This window comes from Lolium rigidum, chromosome 1 (genome assembly GCF_022539505.1).
Source record: "Lolium rigidum isolate FL_2022 chromosome 1, APGP_CSIRO_Lrig_0.1, whole genome shotgun sequence".
NCBI lineage: Eukaryota > Viridiplantae > Streptophyta > Magnoliopsida > Poales > Poaceae > Lolium > Lolium rigidum.
Window position 1 is genome coordinate 295082766 of NC_061508.1, and position 22634 is coordinate 295105399.

Here is a 22634-nt window from a genome sequence, read left to right on the forward strand (position 1 = left end):
TGGGATCCTTACGGTACCGGTTTTGGGGCAGGTTCCTGTCCCTTGAAGTAGTTGTTGACTCCTCGGTCTTTGAGTTGTACTGTAGATCCTCCTTCGTGGCCTCCATATCTAAGCAGGGGATTTAAGAGTGGGATGAGTACGAGCGTACTCAACAAGTTCATTATAGGAAAGAGGTGTTTAATGCACTAGCTACAGCATTAGACCAGAAAGTCTAATACCAATGCAGGTTTTCATAACCATTTCTTCAAAAGTTGCTTTTATTCAGAAGAACTATGTCCGTCAGCCTTCACCGGTTTACTAGAACTTCATGGAGTTCCTTTCCGGCCGCGTTCGCAGTTCCATATCCCGGAACAGGGAGTGACAGGTCACGATTCATTACACTCTGCAGAGGTGTGTTGCTTTACCCATAAGAGATCTTAACCTTGGTGCCAACCGAGTCTAGTTCTCGTCCACACTTCGTTTGGAGTGAGGCCCGGTATAAGTTCTAGCCAATCATGTTCCTCCGCTACCTCGAACACCCACCCTTTGTTGCAATTCCGACCTTGGGTCCTCGCTGGTCAGCGTATCCAAAGGATACCATCCGACCTCGATTAATACCAGGCACGACGGCCTGATACCTTCGCCGGTCGTTGCAACCCCTCATAGACCGCAATACCGTGGGGACTTAGGACTCCCCAGCCTCACCGCTTGCTCCTTCGGGCGACAAGTGTACTACGGACAATGCCGTGGGGACTTAGGACTCCCCAGCCTCACCGCTTGCCCCCTTGGATTACAAGTGTACTACGGTAAAGCGCGTCCGTTGATGAACGAGAGGTGGAAACACTTTTGACTACTCCGTCCCACTCCGGATCTTATGGTTAATACGGGTATTACGGCACAAGAATCACTAGACGACATTTTTTGTTTAATCCTAGATGGATATAAACCCTTGCAATGGAACCTCCACCATATCAACACATTCCATGGTTCCATTGCCCACCACTTAGTCATATTCATAGTTATGAAAATAGTGGTTTTGCTTTTTATGCAATAGTGATAAACATAATACTTTGCAAGTAATTTGGTAAAAATACTCAAATGACATGAGCAAGTGATGAACTTGCCTTTCTTGACTGCAAGATTATGCGATCAAGGTCTTCGATACGCAATAACTCCAAATTCTGAAATAGCATCATCGTCCGGTAAGGACGATGTTTAAAAGATTGGCAAGGATGCAATAATGCATAAGTATGAGATGCAATCGCTCTAAGCGTGACCTAACCTCGATGATTTAGGATCAGTGAGTTATCATGATTGGTTCAGGGTGTGTTGCACTTTTAGAGTGATTCACAAACAAGGTTCTTATTAGGGTTGTGTTGTTTTAGAATCATAAGCAAGTGGTAAAATGCATAGTAACAATCACACACACCAAGGAATAATAGTTGTAAAATAAGTGAAGAGCAGTTGTCAATTTTTAAGTCCTATGATGCATGGTTGATGATTACTTATTGTATAATTCAAAAGAATAACTTTTGAAGAACATGTTCTTTAATAAGGAACAAGTATGGTAATTAGGTTGGTGGGGTTCTATGGTTGATTATGGTTCCAAGTAGTTTCTGGAATAAGGTTTAGATGGATTCTAACAAGGTTGGATTCATCCATAGCTAGGTATCATATGGTTTTAGTGAAGTATATTATAATCAAATCATTATATATTGGTGTTATCAAGGTTGGTATACCTTGTTGTTGATAGCTGGATAGGGTTTATCAATCCTATTAAGCAGGTTTGATGGCTACTCCCTATTTTCTTCAAAAGAATAACTTTTGAAGAACATACTTCTTAAGTAATAAGAAGTATTGCAATTAGGGTTTATAGGTTCTATTAGATAGGGTTGATGAACACTCTCTATTTACTTCAAAAGAATAACTTTTGAAGAACATACTTCTGAAGTAATAAGAAGTATATCAATTAGAGTTGAGGTTGTCTAAAGTTTCCTATTGGATCTACTAAGTAAGGAATGATTGATTCCTAAATAGGATAGCTTATGAGTATCTAACACTAATAGGGTTTAGTGTGTATGGGATATGATGTCAATATTAGCATAGTTGCTATAAGGATTCATCACAATGGCGTGATGCTAATTATGGATAATTAAGGTTGATAATTTTGAACGATAGGAACTAGGGTTTATACTCACTTGACCCTATTTGATTATCTAGGTTTGATGGGTATGTGTGAATGGAATACTAATTTGGTAGTGATAGGGTTCTACATTTTATGTGGACATAGATATGTCTTTAGTTTCTAATTATGGCTCTATGATAATAGAGCAACATGATCACATGCTCTAACCTAGGGTTTAGGTTTTAAAAATAATTTAGGGTTCACATGAATTTATGGAGCTAGGTTTTGGTTAACAATTAAATTAGGGTTTTTACATGGAATGATGATTTTCTAATTTTCTTCCTTATGGAACTAGGGCTTTCTAATTACCCTAAAGTTCTTGAATTAATAACTTCACTACAGGGTTGAAGTTATTAATAATTTTGAAATAAAAACAATATTGAATTTGCCATTTTGTTATTTTTGAATAATTAATAATTAAGGTAATTATTAATCAGGGTTTAATCTCTCTAATAAATATTTAACAAAATAATAAATAAATAAAATTAGTTTTAATGTTTTCTTTATTTATTTACTAGTTTTTATTTAATTTGGAAATTTTTCCTAATTATTGAATTTTTTTATTCAATTTAGAATTAAAGAAAATGCTTAAATAATAAGTATTAAATACTTAAATTTTTATTATAAATAAAAATTTCATATTGTATTTTTATTGTATAGATTTTTCTTTTCTGAGAATTTTGATATCTTATTTTCATTTTTCTGAATTAATGTGAATTTTCTAAATTCATTTGAAGTTGCAGCAATTAAATAGGATTTGAATTAAAACGAAATGGGGAATGCTAAACGTACCCGGGCTAACTTACACGCAGAGAATGACCAGTGGGCCAGTAGTCCACGTGGACTGCCACATGAGCGTGGACTGGTCAAAATTGAAACCATGTCCAGGAGCTCACGGTGGCCGGCGGGAATCGGCGATCGCCGTCGATCCAGGGCCTTCGCGGACGAACTACCAAGACCACTAGACTCAGAGCATCGCGGTGAGTGCAACGGTACCAGCGCCGCCCCTATTTGGTCGCCGGAGCAAGCATCGACAGCGAGACCGAGCGGCGGTGCTCGCAGGTGAAGGGTGCGACGCCAATACAGCGCATGATTGAATGAGCTAGTGATGCTGCGAGGTGCAGGAGCTCACCAGGAGGACGCAAGGCTTGACGACGAGGTTGGAGCTGGCCTGGTTCGCCGGAATTGATGGCTGCGGCCGTCGGAGGGATGATGTCGTCGGTGTCGATTTAGGACGCGGCGGCTTAATTCCTTGTGTGGGCTGACCTTGTCGAGGACGGTGATCACGCCGGTGTGCTCGGCTTGGCTCGGGGAGGCATCTATCGCCGGCGGTAATGGAGACTGGCGGAGCCAGGGTTTCGGTATGGGAAGAATTGAAGCAGAGGAGGAAGAAAATGAGCTAGGGTTCGTCTTCGAGCTTTTATATGGCGCCAGGGAGTGCCTCGTCACGACGCCGAGCGAGGAGGAGCTGCCAGCGCCGAGGAGAAGGGAGGCACGTCTTCGTGCTGTCCTCCATGCGAGGAAGAGGATGAGGACGAGCTCGTCCTCGATATTTAGAGACGAAGGGGTATTGGGCTGGCCTTGGGCCGTGGTGTTGGGCTGCTGGGCTGCTCGGGTCTGCCAGGTAAGTCCTTTCTTCTTTTTAATTTATTTCTGTTTTTCTTTTTCTTTCTTGTTTTAAATTCTGTTTTGAATGCAGATTTTAATTATTTCTATCTTGCAGGTATTGCTCATTTAATTCATATAAGGATTAGTTCAAGATACTGCAAGGTCCTGAGTGGTGTATTTGCAAATTTAATATGGCACCATAACATTGGTTTAATTATTATTATTGGTATTTGAATTTCAATACCCCTATGGACATGAATTTGAATATTATCTTTGGGAATATTCAAATTGTTTTCCAATTGGTAGTTTTCTTACTTAGTGATATATCTTGTTTTATTTGGTATTGCTTTGCAAGAAACAAGTTACCAAGTAATGTTTGTTTATGGAGTTCTATTAAACAAGGAACTTAATGACATGATCTCATGTGCATAAGTCTTTCTAAGTACTTAATCTCTTATCTGAGAATTTGATCCCTTGCATATGATCTTATGGGACCACTGATTTGTTAAGGTCTTGTAAGTTTTAGTATAACCCTATTTCAAGGGTAGCACTAGAATTATACTCAATAACACCTTGAAATACCTAGTGTAATTCTACTCTCATCATGGTTTGGTCTTAATTATAATGATAGGTGGTTGATCACTACCATGGTTTAATCATATGGTTTAGCACTAGGTTATTCTTAAGCTCCAAATTTAAGCATGAGCTTTAACTAGTGAGCAATTCTAGGGTTATGATTATATTTTCCTAATGGCACATGGTTTAGAATTTGATTGTGGCTTAGGTTTTAGTTGTGATCACCCAAGTGATACACAAGCTAGGTTTAAGGCATAATTCTAGGTTATAGATATGGGGTGACACCATATTGCATGTGCTAGGGTTTAGTTTCCCCTAACCATGATAAGGTGGGTACTTACTTAAGAGTTGATGTTCTCCTTTAGTTACTAAGGACTTGAGAGTTGGTTTTATATTATACAAATAGATTTCTATTTTATCCTTAATCTCTTGTTACAGTAACTAAAGTTGTTATAGTTCTTTTTATAGTTAACTTTGGTCATATGGATGGATGGTTTCTCACCATATTAAGATGGAGTTTTACTCTAAGGTTTTCTTAGGTTCTTTAATTTATGAAACATAGATATGGTAGGATTCTACTTATGATCACCATGTGATTCACAAGTTAAGGTTGGGATATAATCCTAGGGTTGCTTACTAGTGATCTTCCTATAATTTCATGTGATGAATAATATCTACTTATCATATATTGTTTAACTTATAGCTTATTCTTCTATTTATCCAAATTATGGTCATGGCATTATTATGATCAACTTATTCTTAATAGCTCCTTACTTAATGTTCTTAGGGTATATTGTTATTACCAAGTTGTGATGATCAAAGGTTTGGCTTCCTGAAGTATTACTAAAATTATTTGCTATCTTCTGTAGCTTGTTCTTCAGGAATTCTGATAAACCTGCCTCTTGTGGCATGCCTCCACCTCCTAGCTGCTTCATCTTGATCCTAACTATTTTATGGAGTGGCTCAATGTGTTGGTTTTCTTGCATCATGGTGCAAGATGATGAAATGGATGAGGTAGAGGGTTCCTTTTATAGGCTTGGGCATGCTCTAAGATCATGACACATAGGTGGGTGACTCTTGTTTTACTTTGATGAGTAAGGTACTTGGTTGTCATGCTCTCATCCATAGCAATCCTTTAAGCATGAGGTGGCATTGCTTAGGATTCAAGTTATTTAGATATTTTCATCCTATGTGGCATTGAGATTATCCTCTCATGTGATTTATTTTTAAAATAGCCAAGTGGCTTTTGTTACTAAATATCTTGGGAATGATTTTATGCTTGTGGTTGAGTCACTATATCATATATGATTGTATTTATATTATAATTGGGATCAAATGTCAAGAATAAGAATTATACCCCAATTTTGAATGGTGATTGTTGATTTCACCAAGGCATGATCATATGAGTTTCAAAATACTCATACTTTATTTTATTCAAATAGTTTGAACTATAATTTGTAATGTAAATGAATTTAGTTTTGTGATATTCCACATATTTAATAAGTTATGCTTAAAATAAGAATGTGTGGCTTTTATGCACTTAGGTCCTTGTGTTTTACCATATTTAGTAATTAGTTTTAAAGTGAATTTTAATTGTACCTCAAGGTAGTTGCTCAACTTTTAAGTGTTAATAATTTAGAGTTTGTTTCTTATCTCTTTGATGGTATAGACCTCTCCCATCTCTAGGGTTTAATAATAAGCTTGTGTTGGTGTTAGTTCCATTTGATCTAACCCCTTAGATCAAATCATCTCTACCCAAAACAGGGGTTTTAGCAAAGGTCACATTGAGGTTTATAGCACTTGACTTGATGATCTACTTCAATTCCACCAAGGTCAAGTGAAACTTCGATTCTTGTGACTGTTTTACTTTAAAGCGCGAAAATTCCCCAGATTTTCTATGCATGGATGCAATGCACACATCTGTTTCCTCTATTTTTGTAACCCCAATACCTGGGATATTACAGGAGGTCTGGGGGAGGCTGGGGAAGAGGCGCGACCCAGCCGCCGCGGGGGCGGCGCGGGTTGCGGTAGGGTTTCGGGAGAGAGAGAGGGTTTCGGGAGCTTAGTTGCGACTTCGCTTGTCCAAGACTTCGTGAATGAAGTCACTTACTACCAGAGTCCTCGTCAACACAACCACCTTAATTTTTCGCGGAAACTTAAAAGGCTTGTGTTTCGATGCATTGATAGAAAAGAAGATTATATGTACATGCCCCCAAGAGGACAACCACCCCGCGCTACAACTCAACCCAAGAAAAGAGAAATCCTAGTCTAGCGGAGGAGGTGGCGGACACCCCGGGCTCCTGCGTCCGCCCATTGCTTCGCCTCGGCCTTGATGTCGTTGAATAAGGATGACACCGAAGATTGTGGGTTGTCGAAGACCGCAACATTCCGGTGTTTCCAGATCCACCATGCCGTGAGCATGATTATCGATGAAGTACCTTTAGCGAGGGGCGGTCCCCACCACCGGCGACCACCACTCCGCGAAGTCACCCTCCGAAGGAGGCCCTGAGATGGACCGGATCCACGAGAGGACCTCGTACCAGACCGTCCTGAAGAAGGGGCATCCAGTGAGTAGATGCGCCATGGTCTCCTCGGACAGGTTACAGAGTGGGCATCTGGGCGTATGCGGTAAGCCGCGACGCGTCAGCCTCTCACCCGTCCAACACCTGTCAAGACAGGCTAGCCAGATAAAGAACGTCACCCTTGGTGGCGCAAGGATCTCCAGTTCAGCTCCCAAAATACTGAGGTGATCGCCCCCCGAAAGAGGGCGTCATAGCAAGAATGAGAGGTGTACTGGCCCTGGAAGGGCGTCATAACAATTTTTACTAAGAGAGCCCTGCAAATTCTAGCTGACATTTTTAGTTTTTGTTGATTTACCATTATTACTGGAGTATTAAAAAGTTGACTATACGTCAAATTTCACGTCACGTTCCATCACTATGTTTCTGTTGCTATGAATAAGCCGTATTTCAAGATGAGCTTTGACTAAAAAAATCTTACTAGTAATTATGATGTATTATGTACTTGCCGTTCACCACTCACGAGTCGGCGTTCCCGAGTCTCCGCGTCTCATTATCAGAACATGCATGGTCCACGTCGCAGCAGAAACCAGCTGTCTCCAAAGGCAAAAACCACCAGGGCCGTGCCAAAACCCAGCCGCCGCGGCAGCTCGTAGCTAGACGAAGCTGTCTTCCTCTACATGGGGCAGGCCGGCGTCTCGCGCGCGGTTTCTTTTCCCCGCTCCCCTTTCCCTTGCTCGCCGCCTATAAAAAGCGCCCTCCTCTCCCCATTCCTCGGTCGCACTACTCTCCCACTCACAGCAACAGCCACAAAGAACGAGAGAAGAAAATTAAAACCACCCTCTAGTGTAAGAAGCACAAGGAGAAAGTGAAATCGATCGATCGAGATCGAGAGAGAGAAAGATCACTCCGTGTGTTTCATTCACTATGAGGCCGGTGAGAGAAGGCACGGCGGCGCTGGTGGGCGTCGGCGGCGGGGAGGCGGCGGTGGGACACATGGGCCACCCCCACGCGCACCCAGGGCTGTGGAGGACGCCCACCCCGTACCTCTTGCTCGGCTTCGCGCTCATGATGGGGCTCATGGCGGTCGCGCTGCTCATCCTCCTCTGCACGCGCCCCAAGCCAACCGGCTCGTCGCGGCGCGGGAGCGCTTCGGAGGAATCCTCGGCGCGGGGGGCGACCATGGCGCCGCTCGACCGCGAGCCCAAGGTCATCGTCATCATGCCCGGCGACCACATGCCGTCCTTCATCGCCAGCGCCAGGCCCTTCGCCTTCGCCAGCGCGGTAGACGCCGGTGAGCCGAGCAAGGCCGACGCGGCGTAGGGGCGTCGCGGCCCGCCGCGCGCGCGCGCACCCGTGTGCTCCTGCGGGAGGCGGGACAAATTTTGTTCGTGACATCTCCAGGATTTTGCTTCCCCTGCGCGATTTTGTCTCTAGTAATAGCTAGGAATCACCAACCAGGGAAGATATAGATCGAGTGTTTAAGCAGAGCGTGAGGCCTCGGCGGCGTCGAGATTGATTTTGAAAGCGAATGAAGATTTTGCTCGCATCTTGTTCAGTTAATCGCATGATGATGCGTGCCTTGATCAAGTTTCTCTTCAATTTTCCGCACCTTTAATTCATCTGCGGGGTTGAATCGTGAATCGTGACTAAGCATGTCTACCTTTTAAAAGGGCCAAACCCGTATAATAACCACCGATATACGGGGTAGGGCTCTATCCGGCTGTCTAGCAGATCTCGTAAAACAGCCCCCGCGTCGAATTTTTTACAGTTTCGACTAAGGGGGTGGCTTTTCGCCCCTTACTTGTATGGGGCGGGAGGCTGAATACAGGGCCAACCCTCACTCATGGCGGGCTGAAATTTCAGCACATAGCAACTGCTTCTGCGCATAATCTCGCCGGAATCCGGCCAAATTCCGGCGAGCTGCGGCCGAGGGTGGCGGCACGGGGCTAGGGACGGCAGCGCGCGAGACTGGGGCGACGACAGCGCGGCAGGGCGGCGCGTGGGCTGGAGCGGGCGGCCAGGCGTGGCCATGGCGGGCGTCCGGAGCGGGAGCGGGCGCGGCCGGCGTGGCTCCTGCTGGAGCGGGCGCGGCCAAGGCCGGCGGCGGACGGAGCGGGAGCGAGCGGCGGCCGGAGCGGGCGCGGCTTGCCGTGGCTGCGCGCGCGGCCGTGGCGGGCGGCGGCCCGAGCGGGCGCGGGCCGGTCGTGGCGGGCGGGGCGGGCGGCCTTGGCGGGCGGGGCGGGCGGTCGTGGGCCGACGGCGACCGGCCGTGGGCCGACGGCGACGGCCGTCGGCAGGCGCGGCGGCGGGGGCCGACTGGGACGGGGCTGGGCAGGGGCTGGGGAGGGGCTGGGGGTAGAGGAGGAAGAAGGAGAGGATGAAGAAGAGGAAAAAAAATTAATTTGGCATATTTAGGAATATTCCCTTTTACAGTTTAGGCATACGGGGTCTGCTAGCTCGGACGAGTTTTCGACCGGCGAGAAGTGAATACATGATCCTCTACTCACGTTTTAAGGAGCGAAAAAATACGAAAGACATACCCATTTACCACCCAGCGCTGGCCATATCGTGCCAAGTAAAAAGCGCCCTGGGCCATGGCCAATTTTTCTGAACACTACTTTGTTTTCACTTTCCCTAATCCTTGTCTGGTGGATACATAGTCATATACTGTACTGACTATGTTTTTTTTTTCTGAACGGGCAACAGGTGCACACTAGCGCGCGAGTACATCCGAGTTGTTATGCATGCTTCTGATTTTACACTTTTTCAAACTAGTTGACACAGTTTGGCCAGATTTGGTCTAGATACAACAACATCTTGACGTATTGTTTATAATCGTTATTTGAAGAAAATACTGCCAATTAGTTTGAAATGGAGGCAGTACTCCCTCCATTCCAATAAATAAGATATTTTTTCAAAAGTCAAGCTAAGTAACATTTGACCAAACTTTTAGTACTCCATCTGATCTATATTAATTATCGTTAATACGGATGGTCAAGACACATTTTACTTCTAAATACATTCACATATTCAAATCATGTCATCCCTACCTATTGCTTCATTTCTTCTTTATAGACAATGGAAAAGAAGTCGATTAAAGTAAAGTGGGTATAACTTGAATTCGTGGAGGCTACGTAGGTGAGATATGTTAGAAATAGAAAAATATTTTCTTTTTGAATGAAAGAAAGTGCTCTTAGTACATTTCGGTAGGACGCGGGACTCCAAAACACGATGGCATAGGTCAAATCCTACAGAGTGTGATTTCATCTATCTTATGTCACGCAGAGTAAACATAACTTAAATACCGAAAAACCAAATCTGAACTGGGGTGTAGATGCTCCTGGTTTAATAAAAAATCAAAACAAATAGTAAAATAATTTTAAAAAATCTAATATTTTTGGACAATGAACATGAACAAGTGTTCTAACTGCACACCAAAAATTTCCGAGAAAAGACATCTATAGTGGTTTGTGCAAAAAAGCTAAAATACGGTGCTGTTTAGAACGTCTAGATTTGTTTCTTACATCACTTCAATTTGTCTTTTTTGCACAGATCACTACGTAAGTCTTTTTCTGGAGATTTTTGGTGTAAAGTTAGAACAAGTGTTCATGTTCATTTTCCAAAAAATTCAGATTTTTTAAATTTTTTTGCTATTTGTTTCAAATTTTTTATTAAATCAAGAGCATCTACACCTGGGTTCAGAAATGCCTTGTCCCTTAAATAGGCACTATTGACAACAGGTGTAGCTGCCCCCATTCAAATCTTTAATCTCCTTGTAAAAGCTTGCTTAAATGGTGGTTTGCCCCACCTTAGCAAATAATTTTTCTTCAATAACCATATCCTTATGATCTAGCCTGATCGTTTATGATTCTAGCTCCGCCCCTGCGATCTAGCCCGATAGTCATTTATTCACGGAGGTGGGTTTGAGGATGAACAAGATGGGCACGACGGAACACGAAGAATACAACGAAAACAAAGGGGAAATCAAAGATGAAAACAAAGTTCTTATGTTGTTGCAATGCTTGTTTCTTTTGATTATGGCCTACGTGTTACACCGTGTAGAGATTTCTACTCTGGCAATATGACTTATGTCAAGCCAGGCATGCTCCACCAAGTATATCATATTTGTTGCGAGTTTGGACTCGAACCAAGTACAAAGTCGCGAAAAATATGATATCCCTCATCTAAAACATATCTAAGCAAGTACCATTACAATATAATTAGTATGCTCTTTGGCAAAGGTGCATGATATATACGATCCTAATCGCGGTAAAAAATGGCATGCTAGCCGATTTGTTCTTTTGCGTTCCATGGTCGTCTCCATATAAAAATTTCGGCACAATCCTGAACAAGCTGGAGAGACCTTTATTTTTTTGTATTACTGTGACGAAATGGAAAGCAAGAGGAAGATGGAGAAGAAAATGGTAAAGAGAAGCAAATAGAGAGGTCCAAAACCATTGGCGAATGCCACCAACAAGTCAAGTCACGCGGGCCCTGCTAGCAGCCCACTACTTTTCAAAAGAGAGCGCCTGCTCGCTTTTGCGTCCTGATGCGGGTTAGCCTGGAAGCGGCGCCACGAGCCCGTAGGTGGCTGGTGAGTGATGACAGCAAAGTTTGTGCTCTTCCTCCCTCCATCCTCATCACCATATTCTCAAGCTACACATTCCATGGCTAGCCTAGCCAGCACAGAAGTGTTCCTCAGTCTTATCAATGTGTCTACATTCGGGAATTACATGACATTTCATGGAGCAGATCAGGGTTACATACCAATTCCATCCACTTGTTACTCGTGCGCATCGTTCAGTTCGGGAACACAGAACAACAAAGGAGCGTGAAACTGTTCCAGTTCGTAGGCATGAGGTTAGAGTTTACTGGTTACCTGTTGCTAGTAGAAGCGGCGCACTTTAAGCAATCTACTAAGTCCATGCGAGCTATCTGAAGTTTTTCAGGGAGTGGGGGCCTAGTCAGAAACCAGAAACTTAGCTCGATGCTACAGTTCTACCCGGCCAACCATCATCATATATCATTCGCTGTTTTCTCTTCACCTTTTGCCGTGCAGAATATCCGGGAGCATATGACTCCTCCTCACGTCTCCGCCGTCCTTCCATTCCATGTTGCCGTACCCGGCCCACCGCCGAGGCCATGATTCCCAGCGAGAAAGTGTTTAGACCCTTATTAGTTCAGAGTCAGAGATGCTGCTGCGCTGCATTGCTTGCGACAATTAAAGTAATGATATATCACTATTAGCTACCGGCCTGGCCTCGCTGCTATCGGGACACACTTTCGTAGCTGCTCTTTTAGCGCTTTGCTTGATGCTTTCCGCTTCAGAGTTTGTATTAGATCGTTGCTGTTAAGTTACTAACCGGAGTCCTCGTCTACACAGCCAGCTCAAATGGAACACGTCTGATCAGATGAGATCTCAATGTAGTATTACCTCTATATAAAGAAAAATGTAGACAAATCTAAGATATCATTTTATGGATGAAGGAAAGTACTATGAATTTAGGAAGAGCGAAATTGTGCACTGGTTATGGAACAGTAGGACTGCATACAAATTCAGAGAGCGGTAGTTTTGAAACATTGGGATCTAATGCCGCCGAAACTTGTTTACTTATACAGAATTTCCATAGCCCCTAGATCGATCAGAAAAGACAACGAAAGGCGATTCCAACAGGTTATACTCATGCACTACCAATGTACGTGTGGTCAGTGTGGGATGTCACATAAAGGCAGGCGAGGTTGGAACTTGGCACAAGCATTATCCTGGGGCATATTCCGGTTATTGTGTGGAGCCTTCTCTGGTTTGATCTGCTGGAAGAAACGATGGATACAGTGCGTCCACGGACGCGGCAGCTCGCAGTAGCCGGCGATCCTTTCGATGAGCCAGCGGTAGTGCTGCTAGCAGACGTCGAGGCGAGCGAGCTAGTGTCGATCCAGGTACTGTAATTAACTGAAGGATGAGAGTGATGACTCGGACATGTCGTGGTACTAGTTGCTAGCTAGGCTATATATCATCAGTCCGTCCGCTTTTCGCCGGCGTTTCCCGTAGGGTTCAGCGGGCGGAAGTGTCGCCATGCATGACGACACTAGCACCTTGAGTTGAGCTGGCCGCACCATCACTCGCAATCGTGAACATAGCTAAACTAGGTGCCCTCACTTCTCAGTTTGGGTGACTGGATGAACCGATTGAATGGACGTCAGTGTGCTATTCCTGGGTCAATAATGCAGCGGCCGGCCCCTGTTCCGCTGTTCGGGTCGGCTGGATGGATCAATGGATGAGCCACGTTGGTTTGTCTGGACGAATTTGTACTAGCTACACGGATCGCTTCAGGCGATGCAAACCAGATGAGCAATGTGACCTTGTACGCTCATGGGCTGAAAATGAACGTGGGCCGGCAGTCTTCAACCATTTCCAGTAGCTCTTTTCTTGGGCAAAACCTACACACCGACCAGATCGGTGGCTACCGGCCACCGCACACCGCTCGTTTCTTGCGGGGTGATCAAAACTGAATTACGGGGCATTTGCTTGCCAATTATGGCTCCCATTATTACACAGGAAGGAAGAAAATTATGCATCATTTACTTGTTTTACTATGACCTGCTGCATCCTCCTGACGTGGCAACATCGAATATGTGGATCAATGACTTTCATTTTTGGAAGACTTTCATGAGAGACTATGTTGGTTCCTCGAATTAACACTGCAAAACCATGGCGGTTCCATCAATTCGCAATCCGGCATGAAACCTGCCATGGGCGATCCCGGTGCCCACCGGACCACGGAAGATCTCGTGACACAAACGGGGCAGCTGCGTCCCCCAAACGGGTTCGGCTAAAAGAGTCAAATTACCCGAATGGGGGCACGGGCATGTTATGTTTGGAGAACGCCTTTGTCTAGTCGATACCTAGGAGCCTCTGGAGTAGCCCAGACGTGAATGCTCCGGGAGGCTTTTTTTCGATGATGACTCCCTATTATTACTCTACCTTTTATTACTGAAAAATTTATTGATGATTCAGTTTACTCTTAAATTTTATATAAATATGCTCAAATAAGTATACACTAGAAAACACTTAAGATTTTTAGACATTACACTTTCTAATCTAAGCCATAAGATTAAGGATATTAAAGTAATATATATACATATACATTCATTTTCACAAAATAGTGTAAAGAGAAAACCTGTTCTACAACATACAGTTTAAATTCGTACCATTATAAATTTTTCGTTAGTATATATATACACCACAGTTATATAAAAAGAACAATATAATTAATTGTAGCAACATTTAAATATGGCTAACTCTCAAAAGTAATAGATAAAAAAAGTATTCTTGTTAAGTATGTAGTATGTGAAATGCAAGTCATAATTGGGTATAAGAGTTTAGTATAACAAAATGTATTGTCAGCAAGCTTCCAATTTTCACACTGCGCTCACTTGCTATCGACTCGATGGCAACTCCGACCCTTACCAAACATAGAGGGCCTCGAAGCTGACCAAGCCACCCACGAATGGCTCGAAGCCACGTGGAAAGAGGCCAAGTAACTCAAGGGCATGTTTCGTCTCAGCCGTTGCAGTCGATTTATGAACATGGAGCACATAATGCTAGCGTTTTACCTCTTAGGTCTGCCGACTAGATCACTCAACCCTCATTAAACAACTTCCAAATGAAGTCAAAATCCATCAAACAACTTCCATTTGACTACCATCTCATTTAAATTATTTTCTGTAAGATTATGGAAACCACACATTGTGGTTACTTGTATTGATCAATATATAGAGGTTGCAAGGTCGAGTTCATATCGTACAATACACGACACGTATACACGGATTACACATATACAACTGTATACCTATACAATATACAATACGGTTTTTTCGAGTGAATTTAGTTTGTTGAGCTGTGAAAGAAATTGGATCCTTTGGCTGGAAGAAGATGAAGAGAGGACTGGGATTTAAAGGAGTCGCGGGGGGGGGGGGGTGATGTGGCGGGCGTACATGGGGCGTGGCTTCCTGCGTGGTCAACCATGCTTTCCTACGTGTACACTGACTGGTGGGCCATGGTACTGAAACCCCAAAGTTACCCTCGTTTGGCCTCTAGTTTTGCTGCGCGAATTCAGGTGAATGGGAGGCTAGTCTGGGCATTTCGCAGGTGACATGAAAGAGGGGGAGATTGAAAGAGCAAAATCTATACCTCGTGTTTTGTGTGTTTGATAACAACACTAGAATGTATTTTACCGTGTGCCTAGTTTGTTTTTGATGGATTTGCAAGTGCACGGTGCCCTCGTTGAACACTTCAGGATCAGAAGACTCAAGAGTAGCTGTTAGGTTTTCTGATTTTGTGTGTCGCGAGGTAACATGGTTGGAGAGGGAAAGAGGAAAAAACCAATTTTTTCCTGACCGGTAGTACCGGTACCTGTAGCGGTAGTACCGCTATCCCTACTGGTGACATAGGCATCCCCAATAGGCCTGGTCGGGTATGGGCCAGGCCCATTTGTGTCTGTTTAGCCTGTAGCAGTTCGTTTTTCCTTTTTCTTTTTATTCTGGTTTCTTTTTCTGTTTTCTTTTCTTTTTTCTGTTTTCGGTTTTGTTTATATTTGTTCAGATTCGAAAATTTTAAATTTCAAAAATTGTTCAAATTGAGAAAATGTTTAAATTAAAAAATGTTCAAATTTGAAAACCGTTCAAATCTAAAAACCGTTCAAATTTGAAAACCGTCCAAATATGAAATTTGTTCAAATTCGAAAATTGTTCTAATATGAAAATCGTTCAGATTCGAAAAGTTTTCAAATATTATTTTTTTTCAAATTCAGAAATGTTCAAATTCGGAAATTGTTCATAGAATAATACATTTTTGTTCAAATTTAAAAATGTTCAAATCCGAAAAATGTTCAGATTTTTAAAAAGTGATTTCTTTTAATTTTAATTTTTTTAATTTTGACAAATGTTCAGATTTTAAAAAAATTCTTTTAAAAAAGAAAACAAACAACAGAAAACAAAAAGAAACGAAAAAGAAAAAACGGCTTACTTAATGTTGGGCTGCGGCTAACCCGGGGAGCGCGCGGGGTGTGCGGCAGCCCCATCGGCACCGACCAGATCGGTGGATAGCATCTCCCCTTTTCTTGATGGTAAAGCACTATCTCGTGGGAAATCCAATTTAACGATTCTTGGGTCCAAAAGGGCCGATGACAGAACCTGAAGCTTACTAGGCCAGCCCAACGTTTTGTTCTTTATTTTTTCCATTTTGGTTTTTTTACTATACTTTTATTTTCCCTTCTATAGTAGATTTTTAAATTTATTTTATTACTTTAGTTGCTGCAGTTTTTAATATGGTCATATTTCTACTCTCTTATTTTTATCCAACAATTACATTTCCCCTACACATCTTTTTGTTGAAACATGTTACGATATGAATTTATGCACATGCACATCTTCACGAATATGACCACTGTATTTATGTATATATACATGTTACCACCATGAAAGTTAATTTACAAGTACATGCACATCCTATTCAATACACGTGAACAGTTCATGGAAAACTCTATTAGTTTTCAGGAGCTGTGACGTTTCAAATACATTTATATATATATATACTAAAATAATTTTCTGAACTTTGAAATGTGGAAAATACATTGAAATTTCCATATATATATATATATAAAAGAACTAACGAGGCATCAAATAGGATGTTGCTGTTTTCTTGAACCAATTGAAACGATGAGGGAAAAAAGTAATCGTAATACACTCTTGAATCAAAGGATGTTGGTTGTGCATGAAAAAAATATAGAATTGTTACTAAGATGTTGGAATACAATAAAATGAAGTACAATTATATCCTAAAGAAAAAATCTTATAGGTAGTGAAATAGGCGCTCTCTAATAGTACTTGAGGTGGGTTTCCCATGGATGATACATGCGGTCTGGTCAACATGCGAAATAGGATACATTTGATTAGAGGAAAATCCTTTTCCCTTTTATTCATACCAAGCAATCGAAGAAAAAAAAGTATGTCAGTATACATGTAATAATTGACTGACGATAAATTAATTGGGATATGCATGCATCAATGCAAAGCCCAAGATATCTCCCATTTCAAACAAATTTGGGAATAGTTATTATGAAGAGAACAGGTGTTATGTAGCCTATCTAAAAAAAAAGGTGTTATGTAGCCTGATGCGAACATGTTAAGCCCCTGCCACCAGACTCCTGTTTAGATGAAAGGATCAAGTGGAGAATTGCTTTAAACTTTGTCGAACCATGCATGAGAGCTGCATGTATGAATTAAGATAAGGAGAAGCCCAGAAGGGCAGCAGTACAACCAAAAGTTACAGGTTAACACGACCCGACCAGCACGATGGAGTAAAAGTCAGAAGTAGGAAAACCCATAAAGATGGAAAAAAAAAAGCTAAATCTAAATGTTCTAGCCTGATGGTAAAATAAATCTGCCCCTACTGGCAACAGTCATAGAGGCAGCTCCAAGACTTCGTTGAATCAAATAGACGTCAGATGAAAGTAAATCGAGTCATTTATGCACCTTTCAAATTTACCAACATAGTACTGGTAATTATACATGATAATTAACTAGCTAATCAGAGGGGGATCTACCCAAGCTAAACTCAAGTAATTATACATTAGATCACTGATCACATACTACTGATTAAACAAATCTCTCACATAAAAGGAGAAGGATTAGTGTAAGATTTGGCTCAAATCTGAACGAGAAATCCCAGACTAATCCTTCCTCTCTAGACACGAGAGGGGATCGCTATTTAATTTATGGGTCTTTGACATCTTGGGTGTAGATGTAATCCGTGTGGATCTCCTCCCATTTCGTCGGTTCACGCTGAGGCTGTCCCCTCTGATTGGCACCTTCGCTGCCCCCTTCCTCGCCGCGCGGTTCCTGCTCGATCAAGATTAGGTCGGCACATCAGTTAACAGATTGCGAAACCACACTTCTAGAGACAAAATGTACTGTATAATATACTCAAACTTGCACGCATGTATGCATAGATAATCAAGGAGCATGAATAATTAAGGATTATCAGCATGCATGCATGTGGTTCATCCTCGCATCAAGAATGCTGCTGCTGCTCCGGTTAACAGAGATTCGTAGGAAGAATACATACGGTATATGCTGTTCTCAGTTCATTATGCATTTGCGTACTTCTAAAGCGAGATGAAAAATTGGGATTTGAAACTACTGCAAAAAAACTACTGCAGAATTGCTCCTGAGAGCTTCAGAGAGAAGTGAATGCTGACCGTGGTGGCTGTGCCGTGGCCATGGCTCTGCTCCTCCTGCACTACTGCCCCAGAGATCTTCCTGGAGTAGACATCTTGGGTCAACAGCAAGAGAGCAAGGCACACAAGGCAGAGCCGCACCATGAGTGTTGTTCTTGCACGCATCATCTATCTCTTTTCTGAAGAACACTTGCTCTCTTCTAACTTCCCTCTGGCTCAGCTACAATGGTCAAGATGAGCAGGAAGGACATGGGTATTTATAGACGGTGTGGCGAGGTTGGACATCGAGCTTCTTATGGAGACAGCTACATGCGCGATGCGCACGCACGGGCTCGGTTGTGATGATGATGTTGTAGTGCAGTAGTAAAACCAAAGTTTGAGACGTGTGCCGCCTTACATTGGGGCGCTGAACTGGGCCGACAGCCCGATTACCCGGCAAAACTTCGTGTCGCCCTGTTAACAAGTGCTGCTATATTCATACTCCTACTCAACTCTGGGTAGAGTAGTTTGGTCGCAGTGACTATTTTGACATGCATATTTGATTTTTTTTTCCATGCGAAACCCATCACAGTGATCGATTTTCACTATAGAGCATAACGGAAACAAAACAAAAGCATCCAGGTGCAAAGAAAAAAATAAAACGCCGCCTAATACTAAACGTTTGGTACCAGATATGCATACTCCCTCCGTCCTCAAAAAAGTGGACATCTAGCTTCTACACTTTGTCCACAAAAGAGTGTACTCCTATCTTTCCAATGTAATTTAATTGTTTCTCTCTCATCGCACGGAAATCAAACCCAATAATATTGAGCACATATTCTTCTTGCTTTTTACATGCAATTAGCTTATTGGAGGTGAAAGAATTAAAGAGGAGAGATGCATGTTCCCAATATACTTTTCACTCCATCTCATAATTTATCTTGAAAACCCCGCAGGTACACTTATTTATGGACGGAGGGAGTATTTGATTAGCTGAACTGTTTTCAGTGAAGTTTTCGACGTTCGATAATGACCACAACAGTGTTCATCATCAGTCAACACAAGGCGTAAGACATCGTTTACGCGATGTAGTACCACTCGCTCTGTTCAGTGTTGACTCTGCGATTGTTTCCATTGGTAAGATCTTCGTAAGACCAACGCCGACCACACGTCCATGCAAGGAAATTAAGAAATGCGGTTGACCGGGTGGAGATACGGGCGACGGGAGACACGAGCTTGGAAGACGAGAAACCAAGAGGTAAATGGCTGTCGGATACCGCGCCCAGTTTGCGTCGGGAGCGTCGCGCGGAGCGGCTAATCAATGGATCGCCCGAGCAAAGTCAAACCTCAAATTTCACGCAGGTACTGCACGGCACTGTTCACTATGGAGCTAGAGCTTCCATTCCCTTCTAGCTACCGATCGTTCTCCTCGCAGTAGCTAGCTGGCTTGCAAAACGCTGGGATGGGGGTGTACCGGCCGCCGTGCCCTGCCACGGGGGACCGGATCGACGGAGGTCTATGCACCATGCTTGCACGGATTACAGCATTCTGGGATGGTTGTAAATGTAATTTTGGGGTTCGGAGGATCTGCCATTAAGCACTCGTGTCAGATTGCAAAAAGAAAACATTGCGGTTTGCTATTCCGTCAGATCCGAAATACTAGTCTCTGAAGCGAGTGAATTATGGATCGGAGAGAGTTTTTTTTTTTGTGATTATTAGGCAATTTTCGTGTGAGATTAATTACCGAAAATAACATGATAGATGCATAAGCATACTAAACCACACACATCAAACTAAGCACATGCATCAGATCTGAACATGAAACAAGTAGCAGTGCAAGGTAGGAGAGGAAGAGCACCTACATCGCAACCGGGAAAGTCGCAACAGCAGCAGCACCACCACCATGGAAGTTGTTGATGTCGTCCATGGTGTAGGTGGAGTCCTCGATGAAGCAGTCGAACCGGCGAAGAAGAAGACGAACAGCAGCGAGCAGTCGCCGAGACGCTCCCCAAAAACCTTATCGCCCGTCTCCCGGTGCAGGCTCTCAACGGATGGGGTTTCGGAGGCCTGCTCTCCCGGACGGCTTTGCACGCAGTCACCGGGATGGGAAGACTAGAGAGTAGCGCAGCAAAAGGAACTTCGTGAGAGAGACGGACTAGAGAGTTCTGAGAGCTTTTTTCTCCAGATCTGATATGTCTCCTTGTATAGCCTGGGAGGAGAGCCGACCCGACCGCGTTGCCACACGTAGGAAGCCAGGGACACGCGGCGAGCATGCACATGCATGTCGACACGTACCCAACTCAGTTGGTGCACCAAGCAAAAATTTAGGCTTCCTTGAGTGTGTCTCGAACTCGAGTCACGAAACGCGACGTGCGTGTGTGACGTGCCGAGCCGATGCGGGGCGGGGCGGAGGAGGAGGAGTGCGCGAGGGCTCCTTCTATTATCACTCACTTGGAAGGACTAGAACATCAGCCCTTATATACCACTCCAACTCACTCCCAACTAGCAATGTGGGACTAAACTTTGTCCCCCAAGGCTATCCCAAGCTGCCAACGTGATGGGTCTTGAGATTTCAGGAATTGTACTACATGGGCTGCCTTACTGGGTTGCAGCCCATCTACATTCAACATGCACTACCAACACTTCCAACGCGGCCAATTTTTTTAAAGCCATTCGGCAAAGTTTATTGATCAGCAAACATAGTTACATCGTTTACGAGCTTAGCGGAGATTCATCGATCCAAATACAATTTAAACCAGAATGAAAAGCATTTTTAGCAAGCTCATGTGCCACCGAATTAACTTCCCTGTTACAATACTCAATACTAACTTGATCAAACCTACTCCATAAAATGCAACAATCATCATAAATCACACCTGAAGATGTCGCCGAGAAACCACCGTCTAGCATTGTCTCTACAACTTGCATACAATTTGTTTGAACAATAAACTTGTTGCACCCAATATGTTGTGCTAGGGATAGGCCCTCCCTTAACTCGCATATGCTTCTGCCATTGAGCTATCCACCACATGATGCAAATATCGATTAGATGCTGCTATGCAGAATCCCTTGTCATCTCTGATACCGCTCTGGTTGCACATGTTCCCAAGTTCTCCTCAAATGCAACATCAACATTGATCTTTAGGAACCCTTTCATGGGCTTAGACCATCCTACTCTTGGCTTAGAAATAGGTTTATTGAATGTCATTTTATAGTTTGTTGCTAACACAACTATTCAGATCTCGCTAGCATTTGAATTCTCTCCCCATGAACTAATTGTCTTCTCTCCCACCAAATATACCAGCCGCCCGTGATAATCAACTCAGAGATACCAATACCACCGAGCTCAGGAACATTACCTCCCTTCCAACGCAGCCAGTTATTCGGCTGTTTGTTTCAGTTGGTATGTAAGTTGGAAGTTATTCATAATTTGATACTGCTAATTCCTCAGCAATCGCCTCTCCCATCTGTCTCTCAATGCGCGGAATCAGACCATGTCCCTATGAAGTATATCCACAACACCATGAGAAGGAGCGAAGGAGATTCAATTAGGCCAACTCCAAAGGACGTCGGTCGCTATCCGTCGCGGACGATAACGAGGTCCAATGGCAGATCGCACACAGAAAACGCTCACGGACTCATTCGTTCGGGAGCAAATTTGATATAAATTCCGGTCGGGTTTGCGGTTGTGCGGACTCACGGAGAGTCTACGACGCGTGAGTACTTGTGCGCCTCTAGCCCTTCGGTTAGCAAAAAAACAAAAGGTTGCCTTGCCTCCCCTAGCTCCCACCCCTGTCGCGCCCCTCCGCCGCCTCCTCGCCTCCACCGGCCAATTCGGCAACAAGTTTCGGCCCCATAGAGGGCGTTCCTCATCCGGGACCCTCGCCGGAGTTTTTGGGTGGCCTGGCCGACGCCGTAGAGCCCTACACCCACTATGCCCACAACCTGTTCGATCGAATTCCTCGCTAGTCAGCAAGGTAATCTGCGGGCCTCGCCGTCCTCTTTTTTTAGTGAGTATGGATACTATACGGTCATCATAGTTTGTTGTACCATTAGCAGATCATGGCCGACATTTCGGACGAGTTTTTCTACAACAATGGCATTGACATGTCCTCCGATGAGTCCGACGATGACACCGAGATCGTCATAGCTGATGTGCTCCGGTGATGGCGCCAGAAAATCTTGATGAGCGTTGTTGTGGAAGTGGTTGGAAAACCCCAAGAGGAAGGTATGATGAGCACAGCAGCAAGTTTTCCCTCAGTACGAAACCAAGATTTAATCGACCAGTAGCAGGGCGCACTACCGGCGTCAGCAACAATGTGAAACCTGCACACAACACAACCAAAGTACTTTGCCCCAACTTGCGGTGAGGTTGCTAATCTCACCGATTTGCTGGACAAAAAGGATTAGACGTATCGAGTGGAAAGAGATATTTGCAGTAATTAAATAGAACAGGAATTGCAGTAAGTATACAGAACAGGATTGCGGTAGATGAATTCATTAGTGTAAAGGAAAGGACCGGGGTCCAAAGTTCACTAGAGGTGTCTC

The 22634-nt window shown here is 43.6% G+C and overlaps 2 protein-coding genes across 2 annotated transcripts; one reads left to right on the forward strand and one right to left on the reverse strand.

Annotated features, from left to right (window-relative positions):
* The first annotated feature begins 7794 nt into the window (after window positions 1-7794).
* Window positions 7795-8190, forward strand: LOC124683953 (protein GLUTAMINE DUMPER 6-like). Its single transcript, XM_047218368.1, has one exon. The coding sequence runs from the start codon at window positions 7795-7797 to the stop codon at window positions 8188-8190; it is 396 nt and encodes a 131-aa protein (XP_047074324.1).
* Window positions 8191-17643: 9453 nt separating this feature from the next.
* Window positions 17644-18251, reverse strand: LOC124660402 (phytosulfokines 1-like). Its single transcript, XM_047198214.1, has 2 exons — window positions 18129-18251; window positions 17644-17769 (listed from the first exon to the last, which is right to left on the reverse strand). The coding sequence occupies exons 1-2, from the start codon at window positions 18249-18251 to the stop codon at window positions 17644-17646; spliced, it is 249 nt and encodes an 82-aa protein (XP_047054170.1).
* Window positions 18252-22634: the final 4383 nt, after the last annotated feature.